This window comes from Lissotriton vulgaris, chromosome 11, assembly GCF_964263255.1.
Source record: "Lissotriton vulgaris chromosome 11, aLisVul1.2, whole genome shotgun sequence".
NCBI classification, from domain to species: Eukaryota; Metazoa; Chordata; class Amphibia; order Caudata; family Salamandridae; genus Lissotriton; species Lissotriton vulgaris.
In genome coordinates this window covers 145,603,291-145,629,666 of record NC_141699.1, presented here as the reverse complement: position 1 = coordinate 145,629,666, position 26,376 = coordinate 145,603,291, and the positions used below count along the sequence as shown (strand labels likewise).

At 47.8% G+C, this 26,376-nt stretch overlaps 1 protein-coding gene across 13 annotated transcripts in view; it reads right to left on the bottom strand.

Annotated features, from left to right (window-relative positions):
* CLIP1 (CAP-Gly domain containing linker protein 1) overlaps positions 1–26,376 on the bottom strand; it is an 804,228-nt gene that overhangs the window by 624,455 nt on the left and 153,397 nt on the right. For all 13 annotated transcript variants that reach the window (XM_086942960.1, XM_086942953.1, XM_086942958.1 and 10 more), the window contains one exon: positions 15,560–16,125. In XM_086942960.1, coding sequence (XP_086799086.1) covers positions 15,560–16,125 — 566 coding nt within the window. The remainder of the gene's footprint in view (positions 1–15,559; positions 16,126–26,376) is intronic.

Here is a 26,376-nt window from a genome sequence, read left to right as displayed (position 1 = left end):
TTAGGGTTCAGGAATAGGTTTGGGTTTTGGGGTACAAGGGTATTTTTAGGGTTCAGGGCTAGATTTGGGTTTTGGGGTACAGGGGTATTTTAGGGTTCAGGGGTAGGTTTGGGTTTTGGGGTACAGGGGTATTTTTAGGGTTCAGGGGTAGGTTTGGGTTTTGAGGTACAGGGGTATTTTAGGGTCCCAGCGTTTGTCACGCACCCAGCGTGCCCCTTGATGCGGCGCAATTTGCGTAATTGGCGCTTCACATGGCATGAAGGGCGGACACAAGGCCCCAGCGTGTCACGCCCCCAGCGTGCCCCTTGATGCGGCGCAATTGCGTAGTTGGTGCTTCACATGGCATGAAGGGCGGACACACGCCCCCAGCGTTTGTCATGCCCCCAGCAGTTTGAGTAACACCTCCAGCACACGCCCACAGCAGAACGCAGACATGCCCACAAGGGTCTACTTTGCTGGCACAGCTTTTTTACCTTTGAAACGTATATGGTGGCTGTCTGCATAGCCTATGTCCTTCTGCTACAACTGCCCTTTCCAACGCTGTATTGGTTGTTTTGATTGGTGCTGTGGTTACTGAGATTACCCGCCTCAAAGGTTTGGGCTCTCTCTTTATAATATTAGTATGGATATGGATATGGATGGATATGGATATGGATATACATAATACATGACATTACTGATAAAAAAGTGAATACAGAACATACATCCTATATACAATACATCTTAGTACATTTGTACTCAAATGAATAAATCAGTGTTCAAAAATAACTTTCAGACAAAGTCAGAGAAGGAGACAACTTCACCAAACGGTGACAACAATAAAGTTTTATTTATTGATTGAATTTTGCCTCTCTTATCCCCAACACACTGCCACCCCCGGGTAGTTCTGTATATCTACCTGCGTGAATTGGGCCAACTATGCCTTCTTGAAACTCGGATATGTCTTTTAGCTGCTTGACTATATCAATGATTACTACAAAAAAGGTTTTTTATTCTGATAAGGCTAGGTGTATTTTATATTCTGTTCAAGATGACCACTCGAACTGACAGAAATAATCGTACCTTAGTTTGTCTGGAGAGCAGCTCAGTTTGTCCATGCCCCTGGGGCTGGTTATTCAATCAATAAATAAAACTTTATTGTTGTTTACACCTATTGCAGATAAGTGACAAAGCCCTGATGAGAATCCAGGAACAAGTTTACTTGGATTCGAAACGCATCGGCAAAACTTAAGGAGGGAATAATATCATTGATTGCGTTAACTAGCGGCTACTAGTTCTAAAATTGGTCACCGTTTGGTGAAGTTGTCTCCTTCTCTCACTTTGTCTGAAAGTTATTTTTGAATACTGATTTATTCATTTGAGTACAAATGTACTAAGATGTATTGTTTGTATTGTATGTAGGATGTGTGTTCTGTATTCACTTTTTTATCAGTAATGTCATGTATTATGTATATGTGTTGTATATTAGTGTAAATAGTATTGAATGTATATATGTTTCTTTTTTCATTCACAAATACGATAAAAAGAGTTTATAAAATTTATTGTACAAAAGGGTATAAATAAAAGTACCCGGACAAACTAAAACAAACTTTTTGGTTTGGGTCTTAAGATAATTATTTGAAAACTAGTTTGGTGTGAGCATTTAGTTGTATTTTTCTGATTAATAAGGTCCAGCTCACTCCATGTCCCAGGACCTAACTCCTTAGCTTCATGAGTGTGGAACTGGGCAGGAAAGGTCACGGAAACGCTGTCCTGCCCGCGCCCGGGAGCGAACTTCTCCCAGAGTGCTGTGTAGCTGGAGCCGCGGTTGCTCGCATAGGGCAACAGCATGAATTTGGGACCCCCTCTATTAGATAATTTTTAGCCAGGGAAAAGAGGGGACAACATCAACAAAAATATAAGACATTCCCACGTGGCCTCACCATAATTTCTTAAACAGTATTACTCAAATGCTTTCAAGAAATTTTCCCTTCGGATCAACATAGATCAAAGTATATTTAGTATTTTTATTCATTTTTTAGCATATATATCAAAATTACTTTTATTATTCATTTTCAATCTTCAATATATAATTTTTTTTATTTGCGTTGATTTAAAAAAAAAACATTTCATACTCATTGTATACATAATTTAGAAGTCAAATATGAAATAAGTTTTCTCTTAAAAAACTAACAGAAGTACCCCGAAAACCACACACTAGTCACCAAACATACACTACTCATTCATACATCTACACACACTTCTTTTGATAATCAGGACAAGCTCTTTTTCTGAAGCTGGGATGACACAGATAGTATAGAAGACTCTTCACGCTCGCAAAGGGCAACCTGCCGGGAGCGAATCGGCCTGGCTGAGTGTGAGCTGTACCCGGACGATAGACGACCCCCTTCTGTTCCGGCGATGGTGAAGAGCATCAGAGCGGGGGATCTGACCCAGAGGCCTGCGTTCGAGCGGCCTGTGTGGATTGAACCAGGCAGCTCCACAAACAGTGGGAAGCGAGTGAGCCGAGCAGTGGAGGGGCTAGATCGGCAGGGACTGCACGCTGCACTAGAACAAGGTTAGTGGCGCCAGAGTCTCCATCCCCAGCCCCCGCTCCACGAAACACGCTGCAAAGGGATTAGTGGAAGCCGGAGTTCCCAGACATCTCCAAGGTCTGAGGCCACGAGCAGCAACTCTAGTCAGACTGAACAGCGAAAGGCCCGACCCCATGACGAAGCCGGGGGGGTGGGGGAGGGGGGGGGGGGGTGGAGTGGGGAATGGGGGTAGGGTAACTCTGCCTGTCAGGAGCCGACGGAGGCCCTGGAGCTGGGAGCTAACCTCTGAGGCCTGCGCTCTGGCTGCTGTTGAAGACGGTAACGCTTTGTGTGAGCTTAAGGCTCGTGGAGTGGAGAAGCCCTCACCTACAGAGGTTAACCGCAGGCCTGCAATACAACCCACATTGATCAGGTGCTGCGGTGCACCAGTTGTAATGAGGCAGGAGCCATAGGATAGCAACCATTATCTCGGACTCAGCTGAATTTAACGGCACGTCAGAGTGAAGTGTAGTTTCATTCGGGATGGCATCCAACAAACCTATGAAAGAGCGGGTAGACAAGGACCTTCTACTCAGTTTGGGCGCTGGGAACTGTGGGACTCTCTCTTCCCCGGCTGGCAATCCTGCAGATGTGGATGCAGCAGTGGCTGAGAGCCCGGTTACACACTCCTTCTTAGAGTTCCTATTTGCCTCCCTGAAAGATGACCTCCAAACCATGAAAAAGGAGATCACACAGGAGCTGCGAGATGTGCAGAGAGATCTGGACTCAGTAGGAGACAGAGTTGATACGCTGGAGTCGCAGGCTACAAGGAGATCGAATAGCTACAACAAGAGGTCATCCGCCTGCAAGACCAACAACCTGATCTCATGGCCCACACAGAGGATCTCGAAATCCGTTCCTGGAGAAATAACAACCGGATATGAGCTGTCCTACAGGGGTCCGAGGGGCAAGACCCTGAATCCGAAACCTTTGGGGAGGAACGCTCCCTGGTCATCACTACATGGGGCCTGGGCGGGACAGGGAGGCGGGATGGACCCTGCTTTCCATGCGGTTGCTTCCCCAGGACTTTAACGATGTTCGCGGTTTCATGTTTTACTGTATATGTTTCATTTTGTGGTTTTGTGGGTTCCCTCCTCCCTCACACGCAAGACCTCCTAACCGAGACTACTCCACTGGGGATGAACCCCGGTTACCCAACAGGCTCACGTGCGCTAGTGAATCTGGCCTTTGTGATGACCACGGCCCTTTAGATATGCTTTGCGCTCTTGTAAATTTCCCCTATGGCTGCGACCCTCCGGATACTCTTGCTAAATGTAAAATGTCTTAATAGCCCAACTAAGAGACGGGCTATCCTGTCAGAAAACACTGATGCACATATTTGAATCTTGCAAGAGACTCACTTGCTGTCTAAAGACACCCATAGACTGCGAGCCAGGGCATTTCCTCACAAGCTATTCTCATCCCACTCTGCCAAAACAGCAGGGGTTGCCATTTTGGTTTCTGCAACTTTCCCTGGTAAAATAGGCCCCAAGCGAGCCGAAATTAAGGGACGGCTGCTGGTGCATACATTTACCTTAGGCCAACATGCGTTCACTATTGCCACAGTATACGCCCCAAACTCCAGACAGGAAGAGTTACTATATGTGGCAGTAAAAGACGTAGCCGAATCCCCGGACAGATCACCGATCATAGGGGGCGACCTCAATCTCATCCTGGACAATGAATTAGATAGATCGACCCAGCGCTACGGCCAGACCGGGGTCCTTACTAAAAGAGGAGGACAGCTGCTACATGATGCAGGACTGTCGGACATTTTGGAGATCCCGACACCCGACGTCCGGAGAATAAATGTCTTATTCCCATCTCCCACAAGACATATGCCAGAATTGATTATATATTGACTAGTGATACAATGTCCCGGCAAATTCAGCAAGTCGAGATACTTCCTTGCTCTCTGTTGGACCATTGAGCAGTGCGCATATCTCTTGCCCACACCTTACTCGCCGGTTGAGGAGGCTGAGGGAGACTGTGTTGGAATGCCCCATGGCTATTCAGAGTATCACAAAGGCTATAGCAGATTACCTGGCCCTCCATGAGATGCCGGACACTCCTATTGCCATTCTATGGGACACATTGAAGGCGGTAATAAGGGGGGAGTTCTTAGCCATACCTATGCATGATAAACTTCAGAGAGAAAAGAGGGACCAACTCTCTGCAGAGGGTGCAGAACTATAGCAAATACACCAAAGAACCAGTGCTCCCAGGGTTTGGAGGCAATTAACAGCAGCAAGGGCTCAGTTAGCGGGTCTAGATATCGATAGAGCAGAGCACGCTGCCTTAAGCCTCCACCATGCATTTTACTCCAAAGGTGACAAATGCGAGAGACTCTTGGCAAACAAATTGAGGGTCCAGCGACAATGATCCACTATTTCAATGGTTATAGATCACTCTGGGCAAAAGCGAGCTACTGATCAAGGCACTGGGGACAGCTCCAGACAATACTATGCATCCTTATACAAAGCGCAGGACCTCCCCGTAGAGGCTCCTACTCAGTACTTACAAGGGGTGACAACTTCCAGGTTGGTTCCTAGTCAGGTGGAGGACCTTGAATCCCCAATTAGGCTAGAGGAAGTTATATCTGCCATATCAAAGCTAAAAGCACTCATCCCAGATACTCCAGCTCTTTCACCCCGTTGCGCATGTAAGGAGGCCTCCAGAATCACTATGGCTGAGCATAGCATTAGGTGCTACAAGAGGAGCCGCTTCATAACTCGGAGCACAATGCCCTACTCCCCCGCTCTCCCTCTGGTGGGTGCTCCTAAAGGACAGGCAACCCTTTCCACGATAGAACTGCAACAGTGGCACCCGGCGGGGATACAGACCCTTGGAGACCTCTACCTTGACGGCGCTCTGCTTCCCTATGCGACCCTGATGGAATTGGATGGACTCCCTGCAGGTCAATTCCTCCTTCATCGGTCCTTCCTGGCCATGCTCACGGTGCTATGGGGTGACCTAACTACTGAACTGCCCACACACCTTAGAAAACAAGTTACTTACCTGTAACTTCATTTATCCAGTATTGGTATCGGTCATAGATTCACATGCTTAGTAGTATCATCATCGCCGACAAGGTGGGAGTCTTGCGGTACCATAAAACATATACATTACAGTCATAATAACATCACATTATAGGCTACAGTAGATAGCAAGTCACTACATTAGCCTATCTTAGTCCTTTTGTAAAAAGAACCAAACTTGGAAACCAACCAATCAGGAAGCAGCCCCCTCTTAGAACCTTCCCCACAGAGAGGCAAACCCTCAGATTCTCGTAGCCCAAGTGACAGTTAGTATGCCATAATGATAAGGTAAGCCTCTACGGGGAGGAGGGTGGGTCGCATGTGAATCTATGAAAGATGCCAATACTGGATAACTGAAGTTACAGGTAAGTAACTCGTTTTATTATCCAGTATTGGGGTATCTTTCATAGATTCACATGCTTAAAATCAGAGTAGCTAGCAGTAAATAATACATAGATGCATAGAGGATGGTTGGTATCATAAGAAAAATCCAAAATACACCACATCAAGCAGGCATATCTGTACTGAAATAACTAGTAAGCCATACATATACGCAACTTTGGTTAGGATTAATTAAGTGTTGTACAATAGCAGAAACAATATATTCCCATCACAAGGCTTACCTTATCTAAAAAGGTTTTGTAGTACTGCTTGTCCAACTGCTGACTCAGCCTCTGTTGCCAGATCCAGGCAATAATGCCGAGTGAAAGTGTGCACACTCTTCCAGGTTGCAGCACAGCAAATCTTATCCAAAGACACACCAGAAAACAGTGCCGTAGATGAGGACACTGCCCTGGTAGAATGTGCTTTAGGCTTATTTGACAACGGATGGCCAGCCTTGGTATGACAGAATTGAATAGTGGATGCAATCCACCTTGAGACAGTAGCTTTTGACACTGCTGATCCTGGCTTGTTACCACCATTAGAAATAAATAATTGTCCAGATTTTCTGATGGATACAGTTCGAGATATGTAAAACTTCAAGCATCTTTTGACATCCAAAGAATGTAAAGACTTTTCTGCCGAGGAAGACTGATTAGGAAAGAAAGTCTGTTTGTTGAGATGAAATGAAGTAGGAGCCTTAGGTATGACCGTGGGATTAGTCCTTAAAAGAACATAATCATTTGCAAATTTCAAATATGGTTGTCTTATAGTGAACACTTGTATTTCACTCACTCGTCGGGAAGAAGTGAGTGCCAAAAGAAGAGCTGTCTTCCATGAGGCATATTTTAAAACTGCTTTATGAATGAGTTCAAATGGATGCTTCATCAGTTGCTGTAGCACCAGATTCAGTCTCCATTCTGGAGGAGGAGCTCTAATAGGTGGAAAAGATCTGAAAAGGCCCTTCAGGAACTGCTTAATGAGACGATTGGAACAAAGTGATGGCGCTCCTGAAGATCGTCTGTATGTAGAAATCGCGGCCAGGTGCAATTTAACAGAAGCAAACAAGAGACCAGACTTAGATAATGACAACAGATAAGGCAGAACCTTATCAGGACAACATTCCAGGGGATGTAAGTTGTTGTTGCTGCACCAGTAACAAAATCTCTTCCATTTTAAGGCATAGGTCCGTAATGTAGAAGGGGCTCTTGCTCTATTCAAAATATGTCTGCAGTCTTGAGGTAAGTCTATATCCTTGAAGTCTGTGAATCCAGAAACCAAGCATGGAGCTGCAGTTGAGCTGGACAAGGATGGAGAATCTGGCCTTCGCTCCTGGACAACAGATTCGGTAGTACTGGAAGACGGAATGGCTTTCACTTGGAGAGAAGGAGAAGTTCTGTGAACCAGTGCTGGTGTGGCCATTTCGGTGCAATTAGAATCATGCAGCATGGTTCCCTTTTGATCTTGCGCAGAAGTCTCGGGATCAGGGGAAACTGAGGGAACGCGCAAGCAAAAATTCCCGTCCACCTCATCATGAAGGAGTTTCCCCAGGAGCCCTTCTACGGTTCCCAACTCGCGAAGAAAAGGCACTTATGATTGTTTCAGGAGGCAAAGAGATCCAGCTTCGGCTTGTCCCACTTCTGAAAGACATTCTCCAGAATCATTTGATTCAGTTCCGATTTGTGGCATGATTTTGTTGTCCTGCTGAGATTGTCTGCCAAGGTGTTCTGGACTCCTGGATGATGTTCCACCTTGATTGCAATATAGTGCAAGAGAAGCCATTTCCAGATGTTTTGAGCTTCTTGGGACAAAATGCAAGATCTGGTACCCCCTTGCTTGTTTAAATAATGCATGAAGTGGTGTTTTCGGTTCTGATGACATCTGTAGAACCCCGGCAGAAAACACTACAGAGCCAGGAAAATGGCTCGAAGTTCTAAAAAGTTAATGTGCATCTTTGCCATTGCTGTAGACCATCTTCCTCTTATGCTGAGGTCCTGAAGATGGGCACCCCAACCTTCTAGGGAGGCATCTGTAGTGAGTATGAAGTCCGGAATCGGAGGCTGAAAACTGAGCCCTACTGAGACATTTCTGGAACACCTCCACCAAGTAACAGTTTCTTTCATAACTGAAGTTACTTGGACTAGGTCTTCGAACGAACCCGAGATCTGGAGCCACTGATTGTCCAGCTCCTCTTGAATTGGTCTCATCTTCAACCGCGCAGGAGGCACTAGCAGAATTACCGATGACAAGATCCCCAGAAAAGATTTGATTAGTCTCACTGAAGCGAACTTTCTTTTTAGGAGATTTGATGCCAGAGAGACAAGGTGAATTATTCTTTCTTTGGACAAGTATGCTTTGTCTTGAAGAGTGTCCAGTTTTGCTCTCCAAAATTGAATTACTTGGGAAGGATAGAGGCTTGACTTCTGGACGTTTAGAGAGAGGCCTAGAGAGTGAAAAACTTGCAGGCATTTTGCTGTTGCGTGAGAAGCCTGACGAAAGGATGGAGCCTTTATCAGCCAGTCGTCAAGATATGGGAATAATTGGATGCTCTGCAGCCTGAGATGAGCTGCTACCGGAGCTAGAAATTTTGTGGAGACTCTCGGAGCTGAGCGTAGGCCAAATGGGAGAACCTTGAATTGGAAATGTGCACCTGCCACAGTAAATCTTAGGAACTTTCGATGTTTGGGATGAATCGGGATGTGGAAATATGCATCCGGAAGATCTAATGTTGTCATTAAGTCTGCATGATCTAGAAGGTGGAGGATTTCCTGGAGTGTTACCATGCAAAAGGATTTTTCCGAAGATATTTGTTTAGCATTCTCAAATCCAAGATAGGCCTCCAATCCCCAGATTTTTTCTTTATCAGAAAAAAGAGAGAACAGAATCCCTTTCCCGTTTGAGAGCGTGGTACCTTTTCTATCGCTCCCTTTGACAACATAGCTTTCACCTCCTGTCTGAGTAGAGCAATATGCAGTGGGTTTTTCTTCAGAGGTGGATGAGGAGGGGGAAATTTGGTAAATTCCAGTGTGTGACCAAATCTTATTATATCCAATACCCACTTGTCTGTGGTGATTTTTCTCCAATTTTTCGAGATATTGGGAAAGCCTCGAGATTTCGCATTCTTGAGGCATATCTGGTGCAGGTGCGATGAGATTGTCTGGCAGAATCTCTTCCCGGAGGTTGACGTTTCCTGCCTTGTTGCCTATAAGCGGCCGCTGGGGGATTTCTATAGGATTGTTGTTGCTGGTATCCGTAACGACCTTGGCCACCCTGTTGCTAGTACTTCTGGTAACTTCCACAAAAGGTGTATGAGCCTCTGCCCCTTGCTCCTTTGAAAAGGAGTTTTTCTACACAGCAAGGTACCAAACGACCTAGCAGTATCGGTGTCCTTTTTTATTTCTTGCAATGCCTCATCGATGTGTTTACCAAATAATAAATCGACGTCAAAGGGCATGTCCAAAATCTTTGTTTGAACTTCAGGGCGAAAGTTAGTGGATTTCAGCCATCCTTGGCATCTAAGGGTAGCTGCTCCTTCGCCCTCCATGAGAATCTTTTTGCTTCTATCTTTTTATCATCAGGCAGATACTCTATATAAGGTGAAATGCCCGACCATAATTGTCGATCATATCTACCTAAAATTGCCAAACAATTCGTAGCTCGAGCAGTTGCGCCAGCCATGGTGGTAAAGCGTTTGCGGATGTTGTCAAGGCGCCTACCAACCTTATAAGGAGGAGCTGTTACTGGGGCAGAGGGATTCCGAGATTTCCTCTACGCCGCCTGAGATATGACGGAATCTGGTCTTGAGTGACCTGAGAGGCAGGCAGGGGCGTCGTCTGGCGCCTTGTATTTTTTGTTAATCCTAGGGAGGATCGCCGGAACTGAAAACGGAGTCTTCATTATTTTCAGCCCTTCCTCCCAGATATGGTCAATTATTGGAATCGAGAGAGTTGATTTTCTGTTCTGGTCTTTAAAATCATACAGAAAACATTCAGTCTTTTGTACTGGCATTGACAGATGGAACCTAGAGGCTGCCCTTTCCATAATAGCATGAAAACTTCTGATGTCCTCAGGAGGTGAGTCAACAACTTGTGGAACTGGCGAAGCTGGCCTTGGTATAAGATATTCGTCCCATTCATCCACAGTAGTGGGCGAGTTTAGTATTTCTCCTTTTTTTGGCCACCGTGTCTCAGTCATCATCCTGATGGAATTGTGGAGGTAAAACCGCCTGGGGCTCTGAGACAGGGGTAGTAGAAGTCACAGGTTGCACTTCTGTAGGTGCAGGTTCTCCTACCGGAACTGCGACTGGTGGAAGACGAGTATTATAATCCTTTAACATTGCTGTTAAGTCTTGAGCAAAGCTGCAGGCATCTGAACCATAGGTTCTTGGTGGAATGATTCTTGAGGCCCTCTTAAAGACTCACAGGGCTCATAAAATTCCTCTTCGTCCTCATCCTCCTGGTATTTTATCCGGAGTTGAGAAGGGTCATGTGCTTGTCCAAATGGATCGTCATTATCAGACTCCTCCAAATAATGGCTAGGAGGTAGAGGTGAAATATGTGACACATCCTGGTAAAATTGCCTAGATGATGTTAATTTGGAGCTTAAAACTGGCGTGATTTGTAAAGGCGGCGGCCTTTTACGCTTTAGCGTAGCTGAAATGTACATAGATGGCGAATCCGAATCTGTAGAAATTGCCAAAATGGATGACACAGTCGACGTTGAAATCATAGATGTCGTCGACGGAAAAGTCATAGTCGACGATGTGGTTGTCGACGTCAAGGTCGTTGTTGTCATCGACGGTGGGCTCGCCGTCAAAGGTGCAATCATCGTCGACGGTAGGCTCGTCGACGGTAGCATCGTCGACGGTGGGCTCGTCGACGGGACTTGTAACATAGTCGACGGCGTACTCGTCGACGAAAGGTGAATCGTCGTCGACGGTGGTGGCATCATCGCCGGGATCACCGACGACGAAGTGGGCATCGAAAGGACCGGTATCGTCGACGGTGATGTAATAATCGTCGACGGCGCCGTCGACGGAGTTCTCGTCGACGATGGAATTTTCTTCGACGGCGCTGAAAGTTCGCTCACCATCTGACAAGATTTTCTCGTCGACGAAGCAGTTTTAGATGTCAACGGAGGCTCAGGAAGGGATTTTGAGGCAGATTGACCAATCTCATAATGAGATTTCTTCAGGGTCTTACTCTGGTGGATCTTCAGACCTATCTCTCTTCTTGGCCAGAGGGGTGGAAGCTTGAGGACTCGCACTGCCTTCAACTCCAGATACCACCTCAGACGAAGCCTTTAACTTCTCCAACCATACCAAAAGACGCCCTTCTCGATCCTTCAAGGTCTTAGCAGGAAAGGTTCTATAGATCCTGCAATGCTTGACTTTGTGTGCTGGGCAGTAGATACATTCCTTATGTGGATCCTCAAAGTGTAATCTCTTCTTCCCACATGAAGAACAGGCCAGGAACAAGCTTTTCTTAGAAGAATCAGACATTTTCTCTCACAAAGAGGTAAAAGTAAGGAAAAACTGAGCAGAGCTCAGGGAGACTTCCTAACACACGAGGTGCGGTAGAAAATCGGAGGGTTTGCCTCTCTTTGGGGAAGGTTCTAAGAGGGTGCTGCTGCCTGATTGGTTGGTTTCCAAGTCTGGTTCTTTTAACAAAAGGACTAAGATAGGCTAATGTAGTGGCTTGCTATCTACTGTAGCCTATAATGTGATGTTATTATGACTGTGATGTATAGGTTTTATTGTACCGCGAGACTCCCACCTCGTCGGCGGGGATGATTCTAAGCATGTGAATCTATGACAGATACTCCAATACTGGATAACTATACAATATTTGCACATAATGGGGCAAGGCAGGCACTTTATGCTGAGGTTCGAAGCTTCGCTGCGCCAACATGCAGCGGCTAATTTAGACCCCCTCAGACACAAATGGGTGGGAGATCTAGGCAGACAATTCTCGGACAAAGAAAGGGGGCAAGTTTTTGCCATCCCAGTTGAGATCCCTAGGAACATGAGATTTAGGCAGATCTAATTTTACATTACACACAGAACGTACTACACACCAGACAAAATCAACAGATACTTTAATCGTACCGATTCTGCCTGTCCCAGGTGCTCTGTTTTAGATGCAGACCTGGTACATATGTTGAGGAGCTGCACCAGCCTTAGCGCATACTGGAGAGAGGTAGCTGAAGCACTGCACAACTGCACTGAAAGGGTGATCCCCTTTGAAGTGCCCACGTATTACTGCAGAAGTTCCACAGAACGCGCAGCACCATGGTTACATCTAGATCCCTAAATCTGGGCAGAATAGCAGCCAAACAGCTAATTACAAAGCGCTGGAAAGCGCCAGACCCACCACACTCCTAAGCTGGGCGGCACTCCACACTCGCATGGGCTAGAGCAGAAGGCATAGCAATTCGCTGTGAAGAAACCATAGGCCTTCGGAAAATACCAATAATCACACATTGGGAAACAATACTTTTGGCACTATCATGCGCACCCGCCAACCCAGCCTGCATTGACACCTGACCCGGATGGGTAGCACCGTGCAAGTGAGGAGGGACCCCCACGACATCCAGAACCACCACTATGGCACAAGACATTGTACACTAATACCTCAGAAATATATCTTGATATGGGAAATGTGGTCCAGATGAAGGGATTAGGGGCAACAAGCAACAAACTAATAAATGCACACTGGCAAGTCGAGATGTTCCAACTCCAGTCCAAGTTCTACCCGCTTCCTTCCCCCCCTCGTTACCAAAAACACAGCTTATTATGGTTCTTCAGGCAGCTCCAGGATCCTGGTGTTGCCCTCTGAAAGCAATATTCGAGTAAACTAGCTAGTAGGACTAGATGCTAAACAGAGGCCCTGGTCTAATGAGATTTACTCACAGCTATCATATCTACATGTCCATTGTATAAATGATTGTAATGCTCTTATTACCAGAATGTATCACAGTATGTGACCTAATGACTATACATGCAATTTATTTAATGCTGATGGCTGTTGTTACTGTTGTAATAAAACAAAAACAATAAAAGAGATTTAAAAAAGAAAATCAAAGCTAATAGCAATCAAATTCCCGGGCCCAGACGGATTCTGGAATCCTAGCACAGAGACTCTCCCCCTGCCTTCCCGGGTTAATTGACCCAGACCAATCAAGTTTTGTCTCGGGTTGTCAGTGCTCCGACGATACCAATGCCTGATACATTTAATAGATAAATCTAAACGCTTCCAAGATGAGCGCATGATACTATCTGTGGACGCCTAGAAGGCGTTCGATAGGGTACACTATCTCAAAGCAACCCTACGTCATTTTGGATTGCCAGACCGATTATATACTGGGTTTTTAGCAGTTACATTAAACCGGTTGCTATAGTCCGGGTGAACAAAGTGATCTCCGCCCCCTTGTCAATACAACAGGGGACAAGGCAGGGGTGTCCTCTTTCGCCACTCTTATTTGCTCTATACATGGAGCCCATTGCCCAAAGAGTGCACGATGACCCCTTAATATCTAGGGTACGATTTGGGGGAGAAGACCACAAAGTTAGTCTCTATGCTGAAGATGTTGTGGCCACCCTTGAACAGCCTGAGCGGTCACTACCAGCCTTGTTGGCTGAGCTTGAGCGCAAATATCAGACTTCAAGGTTAACGTCGGAAATTCCCAAGCTCTTGGCCTGACTCTCAGACCAGCCACGCTGGAGTCACTCCAGCGAGTGTACCACCTACAATGGGCTCAGGACTCTATTTCCTACCTATGTCAACAACTTGCAGCCAGTATACAGAGCACTGTCTCCCTAAACTACACGGCGTTGCTGCAGCAGATCAGAGACTGTCTCCACAAATGGAGACCATACTCACTGTCGTGGCTGGGCAGGATTACAGCAATAAAAATGACAATCTTACCTAAAATCATATATTTATTTCAGGCCCTCCCTATGGCCCCTCCTTCAGGAGTGCTGCGTTCGTTGCAGAAAGACCTAGAGTGTTTCATCTGGCGCGACCAGCGCCCTTGGATGCGTAGAGAACTATGTTAAAGGGCTCCAATCGATGGGGGACGCGTAATTCCGAATTTTTAGGAATACTATTGAGCAGTGCAGCTGAGAGCTTTGGTTGAATGGTCCAGGCCGGAATCCGAGATGCACTGGCTGTTCATGAACAAGGCATTAGCTAGGCAACCGTTATAGGTAGTCCTCTTTCTCACTAAATCCGTCAGACCACGTAACCTGTATCTTTCAGAGGTCACGCATTCCGCTTTATCGTCTTGGGACAGGGTCGCCATCTCACGGGGACTCAAAACATTCCCGTCCCCAATCACGCCCATAGTCAATAACTTCGATTTTACTCTAGGACTTGATACAACCGCCTTTGCTTGGTGGTCAAAAAAAGGTTGCCGTTCAGTAGGACATTTCTTTTACTTGGAAGGGACATTGTCTTTCAATGACCTACATGCGCAGCATAACCTTCAGAACAAAAGCGCTACCCTTCTCAAAAGATTAGGCATTGGGTAATGCAGCCAGAGATATGAAAGGGAGCCGAGAGACCACTCACATCTTTTGAAAAATGATTACTTACGAGACATACAGACACGCGGTTGACAACTGACATTTACAAGTTCATCAGGAGTAGTCCCGACACCGAGAAAACTTCCGGACAACGGAGGTGAGAGGGGGAGCTGGGCAGGGTGTTATACAGCAGGAATGGCTGGATATCTACTACAGGGCCCACTATTCTGCACATAGTGCTGCTAACATAGAAACTGCAACAAAAATAGTAACAACTAGTAATGGACACCCCAGTGGCTCCACAGAGGCAATCCTGCACGTAGCCCCCTATTCTGGAGAGCCTCTGGATCACTGGGCACTCTAACCCACCTTTGTGAGAATGCCCCCAAATCTCAATTTATTGGCAACAGGTACTGGATGATATTGATACCCGTTTTAATACCCAAATACCCCGCTTCCGGTCCTAAATTCTCCTAGGCCTGCCCAATCCTATCACCTTCCCACTTAGATCTCGGAGGGGCAAGCAGATGGCATTGGCACTGGGGGAGGCCTTACAAAATGTCCTATTTCACTGGGGGAAGACCGTATCACCGACCTGTGGGAGCCCTTATTATTGCTGTTAACCTCGGAATTCAGGGAACTCACTTGTCCGAAATATTTAAGACTGGTACGCTTGGCAGACTCACCGCAGAATGCACTTCTGAACAACGCGTCACCTCAGGACTCACAGGAACAGACAATCGGAGCCGGGGTGTGCACTCGAAACACCAATTGTTTATGTCTTGAGCCTTTACTGGGAGGGAGAGGGTAAGACTGGGGGTAGGGGGGTGGATTCGTTATTGTTTTGTTTGTGATCCCTTTGTTTGTGGTCTTAATTTAGCTCTCTGCCTTGCAGATAACACAGCAGGGATTACAGAATGCATTTCAACTCAGTACTTTGTATGTTTATCTTGAAACTAATAAAGAAATATAAACAAAACAAAAAAAACAACACCCACTCTACTCTTAGACATTTTAAGACATTTTATACATGAATAACTTACCAGAACACGATCTCCCATTTTGAGTTCCCGCTCTCCCTTTTTTATGGATCCAGCTTCAGACAGGTTAGATATGGATTCACTTCCTGTTCTTGTTAGATTGCTTATTTGACAGGGGGTGACTGGTTCCTTAGCCACAGGTGATTTGAGAGGAGTAGCTGAATTAAGCGCTGCTGAAGTCGGTGAAGACACCATACTGATAGATGACGCAGATGTTGGCGATGTAGCTCTAGATGCAGATGCTGTCTGGACACCATTAGCTTCCTCATCTGTTAAGGGTTTTCTGGATAACTTTGAAGGCCTAGTAAATATTCCTTTTGAGGGTTCACACTGGAAATAACGCACTCCTGCCACTGAACCATCGTTCTTGCCAATAGATTCGTCCAAAACAATGCCTGCCCATTGCCCTGGAGCAAATTGAGCCTCCCCAATAAATTGAATAAATCCAGGTTTAGTACCATTGACCCAGACACGTTCGCCAACTCTAAAATCATCCACAAAAGCTTCCTGTGTTTCCGAAGATGTTGTGCTTGATGGTCGCTCACCTGCTCCAGCTTTTAAAGATGGCGCTGTATTTGAATAAACATAAGAACAATTACAAACCTGATGCAGAAGGAGAAGGAAAAATCATCTCACAAACCAAACCGTCATACCTTCTTACTTTTGAAATCGTACTCAAAGTAAATGGATGGATAACCAATGTTGTTTCTAGTCATCATTCCAGTTATGAATTACTCTTCCCATTAAAAACATACCAATTTAAACTAAAGTTAAAAATGATTTTATTTACTGAATCTAGTAAGATCTAGTAAAAAAAAGACAAAGTCCTTACTTAGTGTATCGTGTATTTAAAATTATGTAAAACACTTCCACCAGATTCAGGCTGCAGAACCTCTGCACAAGTAATAAAAAACATCATCAACTACATTAAAGTCCATGTTCTACCTCTTCAGTGCCCAGATTCCGTCTCCAGTACACTTATCAAGGGCCCCTTTCTGTCCATTTGCACCATTTGTACATACATTTATATTTATGGTGGGTTAGAATCCTGGATGAAGGGGGCAGGGTGATCATAGGACTAGAGGTGTTAAGTACAGTAGGTACATTAAACCTGATATTTTACCCACCATCCTGTTACTCCAAACGTGTGGGAAATTATAAAGCTCAAACAACTGAATAGAGAGATGGAGCAAGTTCCAATAGGTCGTTAAGGGAGTTATTAGCTGTGTGTACCATCCAAGGGTCTCACACTGATAGAAGAGCTGCTGCCTCACATTAAGGACTCGTGCAATCTTTACGAAGATTGCAGATCCAGGGCATTCACCATCTGGGCACCCATTCGATGGCAGCATTGAAGAGCTTTGTATGCTGTAAATTAATATTTTCTTGTATTATTTCTGTGATTTACAGCCCCCATTCCCCCCCCCCAAAAAAAAACATGCAACTTTTCTAGCTCCTGTCACTACAAAAGGGAAGTGGGTATTATTCTAGGTGACTTTTATAGTCATGTTGATGAGGAATCTATTTTAGCTTAAGATCTGCAATCACCTATTCTTATATCCTGGGGACATCAAACTTTGGTAAGAATGTTCTATCCCTATCCCCTGGTCAAAGATAGCAGTCAACCAAATTAGCATATTTATATTCCTCAGCTGGTAATTCAGTTGATGTGAGAAGTAGTCCTGCTATTATGCTAGACAACATTCATGTGAAATGTACCCCTGAAAAAATGAAACTAGACCGATGGAGCTGAGACCATAATTTGTGGTTTCACAATGACATACTACTCTTAAAGCAAATGATAGATAGATAGATAGATAGATAGATAGATAGATAGATAGATAGATAGATAGATAGATAGATAGATAGATAGATAGATAGATAAAAACAATACCCTTTTAGGCATAGAGTGACACATAAATTATGCAAAAAGAAGCAGAGAACTCCGGGCAGTTCCCAAGTTTAAGTGGAGAGCAGCTCCTGTATACAGCACAATCAACACCAGCTACAGTCTACATTTTCTCACCTCAAATGTCTGCTTAACCTCTCTGAAGAGCTAAAACGATAGTAAAACATGTGTCAGGGGTTGCTTTTTCTTAATTTCAGGTTGGCTGTGTTGGTATTTTACCAATTCAAAGCTGTAATACTGTTCATGGAGTGGTAAAAGGATTTGTCATTTTACAACTCGGCAAGGATAGCGCTGTGCTAATCCTAGGCTAAAAAAAGTTGCTGTACAAATTGCAAAAGACTTTGTCCCTTTCTATCTCGGCATGGATGGCACTGTGCGAATCCTATTCTCAAAGACGTTGATAGAAAAAGGTGAGCAAAATTAGAGTGTTGATGGTGCTCTAACAGGAGCTGATCTCCACCTAAACTAAGGCTAGACAGGTTCGGGTCCCTGCTGCTGCGACATAAGATCCTCCTGAAGAGGCAGTCTGATCGGAGGATCGATTCACATACTGAGTAGCTCTGGATCCCAAACTCTATGAGCCCAGTCCGGGGTCACAAGAATATACTTGGGCCTGGTTGCGCCGGATCTTCTTCAGCACTCTGGGTATAAGTGGTATAGGCGTACAACAGACTGCAACTCCACTCGAGACGAAAAGCGTCACCTACCGAGTGCTGCTTTGGGAATTCCAATGCACAGAACCGCTGACATTGCGCTTTCTCTTCGGTGGCGAATAGATCTAACCAAGTCTCTCCTCACTGCCGAAAGAGACCATGCGCCACGTCCGAGTGAAGGCGCCATTCGTGATCAATCATGCAGCTACCCGCTGAGTTTTTCCGCTCTGGCGTTCAGAGAACCTCACGGGTGTTGAACCACCAGGAAAATGCCCTGATGTTTCAGCCAGGTCCAGAGGCGCATGGCCTCCTGACATAGTGTCCATGACCCCACCCCGCCCTGTTTGTTGCAGCACCACATGGCGGTGGGGTTGTCGGTGAACAACTGCACTACTCTCCCCTTGACAGAGGGAAGGAATGCCTTCAGTGCAAGTCGTATCGCCCGAAGCTCCAGAAGGTTGATGTGGAGCTTGGACTCCGCCGGGGACCAGAGGCCTCTGATCTCCGCCTCTCCCATGTGACCACCCATCCCAGGAGGTACGCATCCGTCAATACTGTGAACTCCTGTTGGGGTTGGGAGAGGGGTCTGCCGTGAGTCACCCTGCAGCTGTTGTGCAGTGCCCTCCGAGATCTGGACGTGATCGGATAGGTTCCCGTGATGCTGAGCCCACTGGAATTCAGGTCCCACTGCAGAGCCCCCATATGCCATCTGGCATGATTGATCAGCAGGATGCAGGAGGCCATGAGGCCCAGCAGCCTCAGGACCACTCTGACCGAAACCGGGGATAAAGGCTGAAAGATTGGAATCAGAGCCTGAATTTCCTGGACTCGCTGTTCGGGAGGATAGACCCGAAACTGCCAGAACAGCTGCATATGAAAGAGGCTTCTGAGAGGGAATCAGGTGCGACTTCGGCACATTGACGGAGAACCCCAGCAAATGCAGGAGGTCGACCGTAGTCAGGAGGTGGGAGACGACTGTCTGGGGCGAGCCCGCCTTCAACATCCAGAAAGTAGTGGGAATAGCAACCACAACCTAATTCTGATGACGGAATGTGCTCGAGGGCAACAACTTTCTGCTGAAGAAGCACCAAGTGATCCCCCGACATGCAGTGGCATTGAGGTGGCGTGGCTGCTGGGGTAGTCTCGAAGGGGAGGGAGTAGCCCCTTCGTACTATTTCTAAAACCCACCTGTCCGATGTGATGGTGCGCCAGTGGGGGAGGTGATTGCGAAGCCTGCCGTCCACTGGCGTCTGATGGGCCTTAAAGTTCGGACTAGGAAGGTTTGGAGGCAGTGGTGGCCGGGGTGGAGGTGGACTGACCAGCCCGCTGGCCCCTTGGTCCGCCACGGCAGAACCCGCGTCTGCAGCCGCGCTGTGGTTGTTGCTGCGCAGGCTTGTGGCTTTGTTGCGAACGCTTCGGGGGCGGCCCTTCCAGTGCAACGGAAGGAGCAAAAAGCAACCCGCTGGGGAGTGCGGGCTGCGGAGAGCCCCAAGGACTTGGCCCTAGCTCGTGAGTCCTTAAACTGCTCCAACGCATGGTATGCTTTGTCACCGAAGAGACGACTGACATCAAAGGGCATGTCCATAAGTGTGTTTTGGACATCCCCGAGAATCCACTGGTCCTCAACCAGGCATGGCGTCGAACCGCCACCGTCATTCCCCCATCAATTTGCCCAGTGAGTCGGCGGTGTGTAGGTCGCAACGAATCATGAACTTAGCTGCGTCTCTCCCCTCTGCAACAGCCTGGGAGAGAGCGGCCCGAAGAACGTCAGAAAGTGCTTTGTTGAAAGGAAGCAGCGGCTCCGCAGAAGTAGCTGCTAGCTGAAGCACTTCCGTCAGGAGGTTAGTCCCGACAGCCACAGTAGGCAGCTCGAGGTGTAGGGCCTCAGCCGCCCTACGCAACACCACGGCATAACTAGCGCCCTTCTCCGTAGCCACGGTAGGAGGAGACAGCATGCCAAGGTCTGGTGAGGTATCCAGACAGCTGGCATCCCCCAACTCGCCTGCCCAGTCCTGTTCAGACTCGAAAGCAGCTGCAAGAGGGTCCTCAGACCCCTCCCAGTCCTCCCCTATCTCCTCAGGATGATGTACAGGCCGAAAATAAGGAGTAGGGACATGGGGATAGAAATCCCCAAGCGGTGTTGAAAACATCATCGAGCGACGCCGGGCTGACTCCGCGTCCATTACAGGGCTGAAACTGGGGCCAATATCGTTCCAAAGAGCGGGGAATGTCAGAAGTGGTGCCGGCAGGGTTGGTGGAGGTGTTACAAGGTCAACCGGAGCCACCAGCGGTGAAAAGCAAGGACCCCCACTCAGGACCGTGGGGCCGAAGGCGCACCGGCGAGACCAGACGACCCAAAGAGCCGATCCATGGCAGACAGGAACTCCTGTATCTGGGCCGGAGTCGCCGACGAACCCAGAAAGGGCGGGTAGGCCGGCGGTGTCTGCATAGGCTCCGCCAGAGCCGCGTGGGAGGCACCACCGACACCCTCCGCCGCGTCGCGCGACCGGCGGAGAAGTCAGAGAACTATGTCGTTTCTTCGACTTCTTGTGCTTCGCCTTACCTGACCGAGAGTGCGAAGACTTTGATCTAGAAGTCCGATAGTGATGACTCTGTGCGCGGTCCCTCAACCTCCCTCGGGACCGGGACCTCGAACGGCGCGGAGCCGACTGCCAGGTTTCCAGCAACTTGCGGGACCGTTCCTGCAAAGTTTTCAGCACCATGGCCCGGCAGTCGGGGCATTACTTGGGGTCGGGGTCGCGCCCCAGGCAGAAAAGACACACTCGGTGCGGGTCCGTCACCGACATCATACTGTGACAGTCCTCACAGGGCTTACAACCGTGCATCCTAACTGCACCTTAACAGTTGAAGACTCGATGAAAAATGGAGACAAAAAGCCTCAAAAAGTCAGTCAAAAATTGACTGGGGGTTCCTGCTCTTCCCGGATCTGCGCTTGCTGGCACGGAAAAAGAAAGAACGGACGTCAGCGCGTGCGGGTGGCGTCTTAGTAGAGCCCGCGACGTCATCTTGGCAACCACAACACCAGCGATGGACGCGGAGCCGCACAAAAACTTTCTGGATCCAGTCTGAAGCCTGGGAGTAATTCGAAGGTAAGGAATCTATCACTATGTGCTTCTTTAAGATATAACGATGCAGCTGTTGTTTGGACAACGTACTTTGGTTTTATTAGAATACACGAATAGGTAGTACACACTTGGAGAGGGACCTATTGAGGGAGAAGAGCAAGACAGCACCTATGACGTAGATCTACTCTCTATAGGCTAAGCTATGGGGTCAGCTGACAATGCCCAGATATTTTCTAACATATAATAATACTGCTTCTTAGCAAGGGGAGGGAGGTTAGGCTCAAGTCAAGTCAAGTCAAGTCAGAGAATTTATATAGCGCACTACATACCCAGAGGGTCTCAAGGCGCTTAGGAAGGGGAGGAGGATTACTTGTCAAATATCCACGTTTTAAGTTGCTTTCTGAATGCTAGGTGGTTCTGGGTAAGGCGAAGGTAAGTGGGGAGTGAGTTCCATGTTTTAGCAGCCAGGTATGAGAAGGATCTGCCTCCCATGGTGGTCTTGTTGATGCGAGGTACAGTGGCGAGGGCTTGGCTGGAAGAACGTAGTTGGCGGGAGGGGGTGTAGAAGGACAGTCGTGAGTTGAGGCATTCTGGTCCGATGTCGTAGAGTGATTTGTGTGCGTGGGTTAGCAGTCGGAAAGTGATTCTCTTATTGACGGGTAGCCAGTGGAGGTCTTTCAGGTGACCAGAGATGTGTTCGTTGCACGGGATGTCTAATATGATCCTGGCTGAGGCGTTTTGGATTCGTTGGAGTTTCTTCTGAAGTTTAGCGGTAGTACCTGCGTAGAGGGTGTTTGCGTAGTCCAGTCGGCTCGTGACCAGAGCATGGGTGACTGTTTTCCTGGTTTCGGTGGGGATCCAGCGAAATGTTTTTTTGAGCATGCGAAGAATGTTGAAGCAGGATGAGGATACGGCGCTGACTTGTCTGTTCATTGAGAGTGAAGAATCCAGGATGACGCCTAGGTTCCGTGCGTGGTCTGTCGGGATGGGTGCTTTTCCAAGGGCTTCCGGCCACCAAGAGTCGTCCCATGCAGAGGGGGATGTACCTAAGATGAGGACTTCTGTTTTATCTGAGTTCAGTTTCAGACGGCTGTGTTTCATCCATTCGGCAACTTCTTTCATTCCTTCGTGTAGGTTAGTTTTGGCGGTGCTGGGGTCATTGGTGAGAGAAAGGATTAGTTGAGTGTCATCCGCGTAGGAGATGATGTTGAGGTTGTGTTGGCGGGCGATGGCCGCGAGGGGGCTCATGTATACGTTGAAGAGGGTGGGGCTGAGTGAGGATCCTTGTGGTACGCCACAGATGACTTCAGTGGCCTCGGACTTGAATGGTGGAAGGCGGACTCTCTGGGTTCTTCCGGTGAGGAACGAGGTGATCCATTCAAGTGCTTTTCCTTGTATTCCGATGTTACTGAGGCGTTGTAAAAGGGTGCTGTGGCAGACTGTGTCGAATGCTGCAGAGAGGTCGAGGAGGATGAGGACGACTGTGTCTCCATTGTCCAGTAGAGTTCGAATGTCGTCTGTTGCTGCGATGAGGGCGGTCTCAGTGCTGTGTTTTGCTCGGAAGCCGGACTGAGAGGAGTTGAGGGATTTGTTGGCTTCGAGGAAAGCGGCGAGCTGGTTGTTGACAGCTTTCTCGATTACTTTGGCCGGGAATGGAAGGAGCGAAATGGGGCGGTAATTTTTGAGTTCGGTGGGGTCCGCTGTGGGTTTTTTCAGAAGGGCGGTGAGTTCAGCGTGTTTCCAGTTTTCCGGGAAGGTGGCGGAGTTGAAGGAGCAGTTGATGACGTCTCGGAGGTGCGGTGCTATGACGGAGTCAGCTTTGTTGAAGATGTGGTGAGGACATGGGTCTGTGGGGGATCCTGAGTGGATGGAGTTCATCAGGCGGATGGTGTCCTCAGTGGAGATTGGGTTCCAGTCGTTAAGGGTGTTCGCGGGGGGAGAATGTTCAGCATATGGTTGGGTGGGTTGGTCTCCGGGTTGGTTGTCGAAGCTGTTGTGGATGTCTGCAATCTTGTTGTGGAAGAATGAGGCTAGGGAGTCGCAGAGGGCTTGAGAGGGGGTGATGTCGTTGGAGTTGGCCGAGGGATTGGAAAATTCCTTGACGATGTTGAAAAGTTCCTTGCTGTTGTGGGCGTTGTTGTCAAGTCGATCCTTGAATGCTGTTTTCTTGGCCTTTCGGATTAGTTGGTGGTGAGTGCGGGTGGCGTTTTTGAAGGCGTCCTTGGTGCTAGTGGTTGGGTCTTTTTTCCAGGCCTTTTCAAGGGAGCGGCAGAGTTTCTTGGACTTCTTAAGATCATCGTTGAACCATGAGGCCTTCTTGTTGCCAGGTTTGCTTTGACGTTTTTTCAGTGGTGCTAGGGTGTCGGCGGTGTTGGATAACCATAGGGTGAGGTTGGCGGCGGCTTGGTTTGGGTTAGAAGAGTGGGCTGGGGTGTTTAGAAGGAGCGATGAGGAGATCTGGTCGGTGGTGATTTTGTTCCAGTTTCTTTGCAGAGTTGGTTGGAGGTGGTTGGTGGGTTTTGGCTTGTTGTAGGTGAAGTGAACGCAGCTGTGGTCAGTCCAGAGGAGATCCGTAGTGTGGCTGAAGGAGACATGATTGCTGGAGGTGAAGATGGGGTCGAGTGTGTGACCTGCGATGTGGGTGGGGGAAGTGACCAGTTGTTTGAGTCCGAGGTTGGCGAGGTTGTCCAAGAGGGTGGTGGTGTTGCGGTCGTTGATCTTTTCGAGGTGAAAGTTGAGGTCTCCCAGAAGGATGTAGTCTTTGGAGGGGAGCGCGTGTGGAGTGATGAAGTCCGTGATGTCTTCACTGAATTTTGCGCGGGGTCCTGGTGGTCTGTAGAGGAGGGTGCCTCTGAGTGTGGTCTTGGGGTCGATGTGGATCTGGAAGTGAAGGTGTTCGGAGTTGGCGAGGTTGGCGTCAGAGCTGGTTGATATGCGGATTGATTTCTTATGGACGATAGCGATTCCTCCTCCTGTGTGGCCGGTGCGGTCTTTGCGAGTGATCTTATAGTCTTCAGGGATGGCAATGGTGATGTCTGGGGCGGAGGAAGCGTTCATCCATGTTTCCGTTAGGAAGGCGATGTCTGGAGAGATGGTGTCTAGTAGATTCCATAGGTCAATGGCGTGTCTGTGGACCGAGCGGGTGTTGAGAAGGATGCATTGTAGGTGGTTGGGGTCGGGAATCTGTGGTGTGGTCGTAGCGGAGATGTTGTCGTTGCCGCTGAATTTGCAGGAGTAGCAGGAGAAAGGTCCATGGGTGTGTCCAGGAGCTGCTTGGACGCAGTTGGGGGCGCGACCGGGGTTAAGGGCTAGGAGGGTGGTGGCATCGTAGGTAATGCGGGAGGGCTGGGCAATGCGGGGGACAGGGGGTCTGGCGCTGGGCGCGGTCCAGGCGCGGACGGGCGTAGACGGGCTTACCTTTGGCGCACCTTCGGCGCGAAAGGGGCGCGGTCGCTGCGCGTAAACGCTGCACGCGGGAGCAACTGTCATATATGGAAAGTGGAGGGGGAGGGGCGAGGGCGGCTCAGCTGGGAGGCGGGGCGGGCAACGTAGGAGGACAATAACAACAAAATGGAGGCGGAGGGGTCAGCACGGCAAGAGCGCCTGGGGGAGAACGCGACTACAGCAAGGAATAAGCGCTAGCAATTGTGATATGCTAATAAGCAAAGCGGCAGTCAGAGGCAAATAGCAGTTAAAAGATTATAACCAGTTTCCGTGAAAATGCGCTGCACAATGATATCAGAAACGGCAATAAGGTTGCGCTGGCGGTTTAACAATGCTAATACAAATAAGCGCTGCACAATGATATCAGAAACGGCAATAAGGTTGCGCTGGCGGTTTAACAATGCTAATACAAATAAGCAAAGCGGCAGTCAAAAGGTAATAGGTTGCAAGCAGTTTCAAATGCGCTGCACAACGATACCACAACGATACCACAGGGGAGCGACCACTCGGCACCTTAGTGCCTTCATGATATATGGACTAGCTGCTGTGCTGACTGCATTTTGTACTATGCATTTTCCTGCTCATTGTTGCACTTATACTGCATGTTAGGGCACATTAGTTAAAATAAATATTGTAAACTGTTTTGTGTCTCTGTGGACGAGTACAAGGGTGAGAGCGAAAGTGTGTGTCTTGTTACAGCAATTCCTGAGAGATCTGGGAGCGTTGTGTTCTGGGGTGTCTAATCATTAGTTTCACTGTGAGTGAGTAGGAGAGCAAGTGAGACACTATAGCTAGTCGGTCCTGGGCTCATAGGTACTAAGGTGGTAGGATAACTCAGTCCCTATACACCAAGGTCCTATAATACTTGCATAGTTCTGTGTTTGTGCAAAAACCCTGCAACATGGCGCCACCAACGTTTGGTCTGGTACTTTTTTACGAGACCCCCGAGTAGCGATTGAGCTTGTCCATATCACCCTCTCACCAGTTCTCGAAGACGTCCGGGGTGGGTGGGCTTAGCCTCCTATATTTGTCTATTTATAGGTATTTCGAGCTTGAATTTGAAAAGGTTTTTGACCCCGTTTTGCACGGCCGTTTTGTTAGTTGCTTTCTTTATAAACATGGCACAACTAGTCGCTATTGCGGCTCCTAACTGTGCGGCGGTAACAGCACACTTAACTGAACATGGAGTTCCTAATGCAGGTGCTACGTTTATTTTTGTGGTCGAAGCGGACCCAGCTTACCGCTTCGAGGATTTCTATTCTTGGGTAAGATTTCCAGCAGTGGATGGGAATGATAATTTGTTTCATGAATATACAAGAGTGGCTTCTCCGGTGGCTTATGCATTAATTGAAGTTCCGTTGACGTCTTGGGAGTATACTATTTGGTTTAATGGCACCCTTCCTCACCCTGTCTCTGTTGTTCATATGGGCCCCTTATCTATCAATGGGGCCACTTGGTCGGTTTTGGCTGGTTTTACAACACATCCCAATTATCTCAATGTCAAGGTCGCAGAGCTACATCTGTTATATACACAGTTGCTTCATATGTTAAATGTGTTAAATGTCGTATACTTGTAAAGCGCACAGCTGCCCCAGCAAAGGGGCGTCCCGGCGCTGTATACCACTGGGGAACCCATCCTGGCTTTCCCTGTGAGATGGTCCCTCCTGGGCATCTCCAAGGTGAAGACAAGCAACGGCTGATGGGGCCGTTAGTAGAGATTAAGCAAGC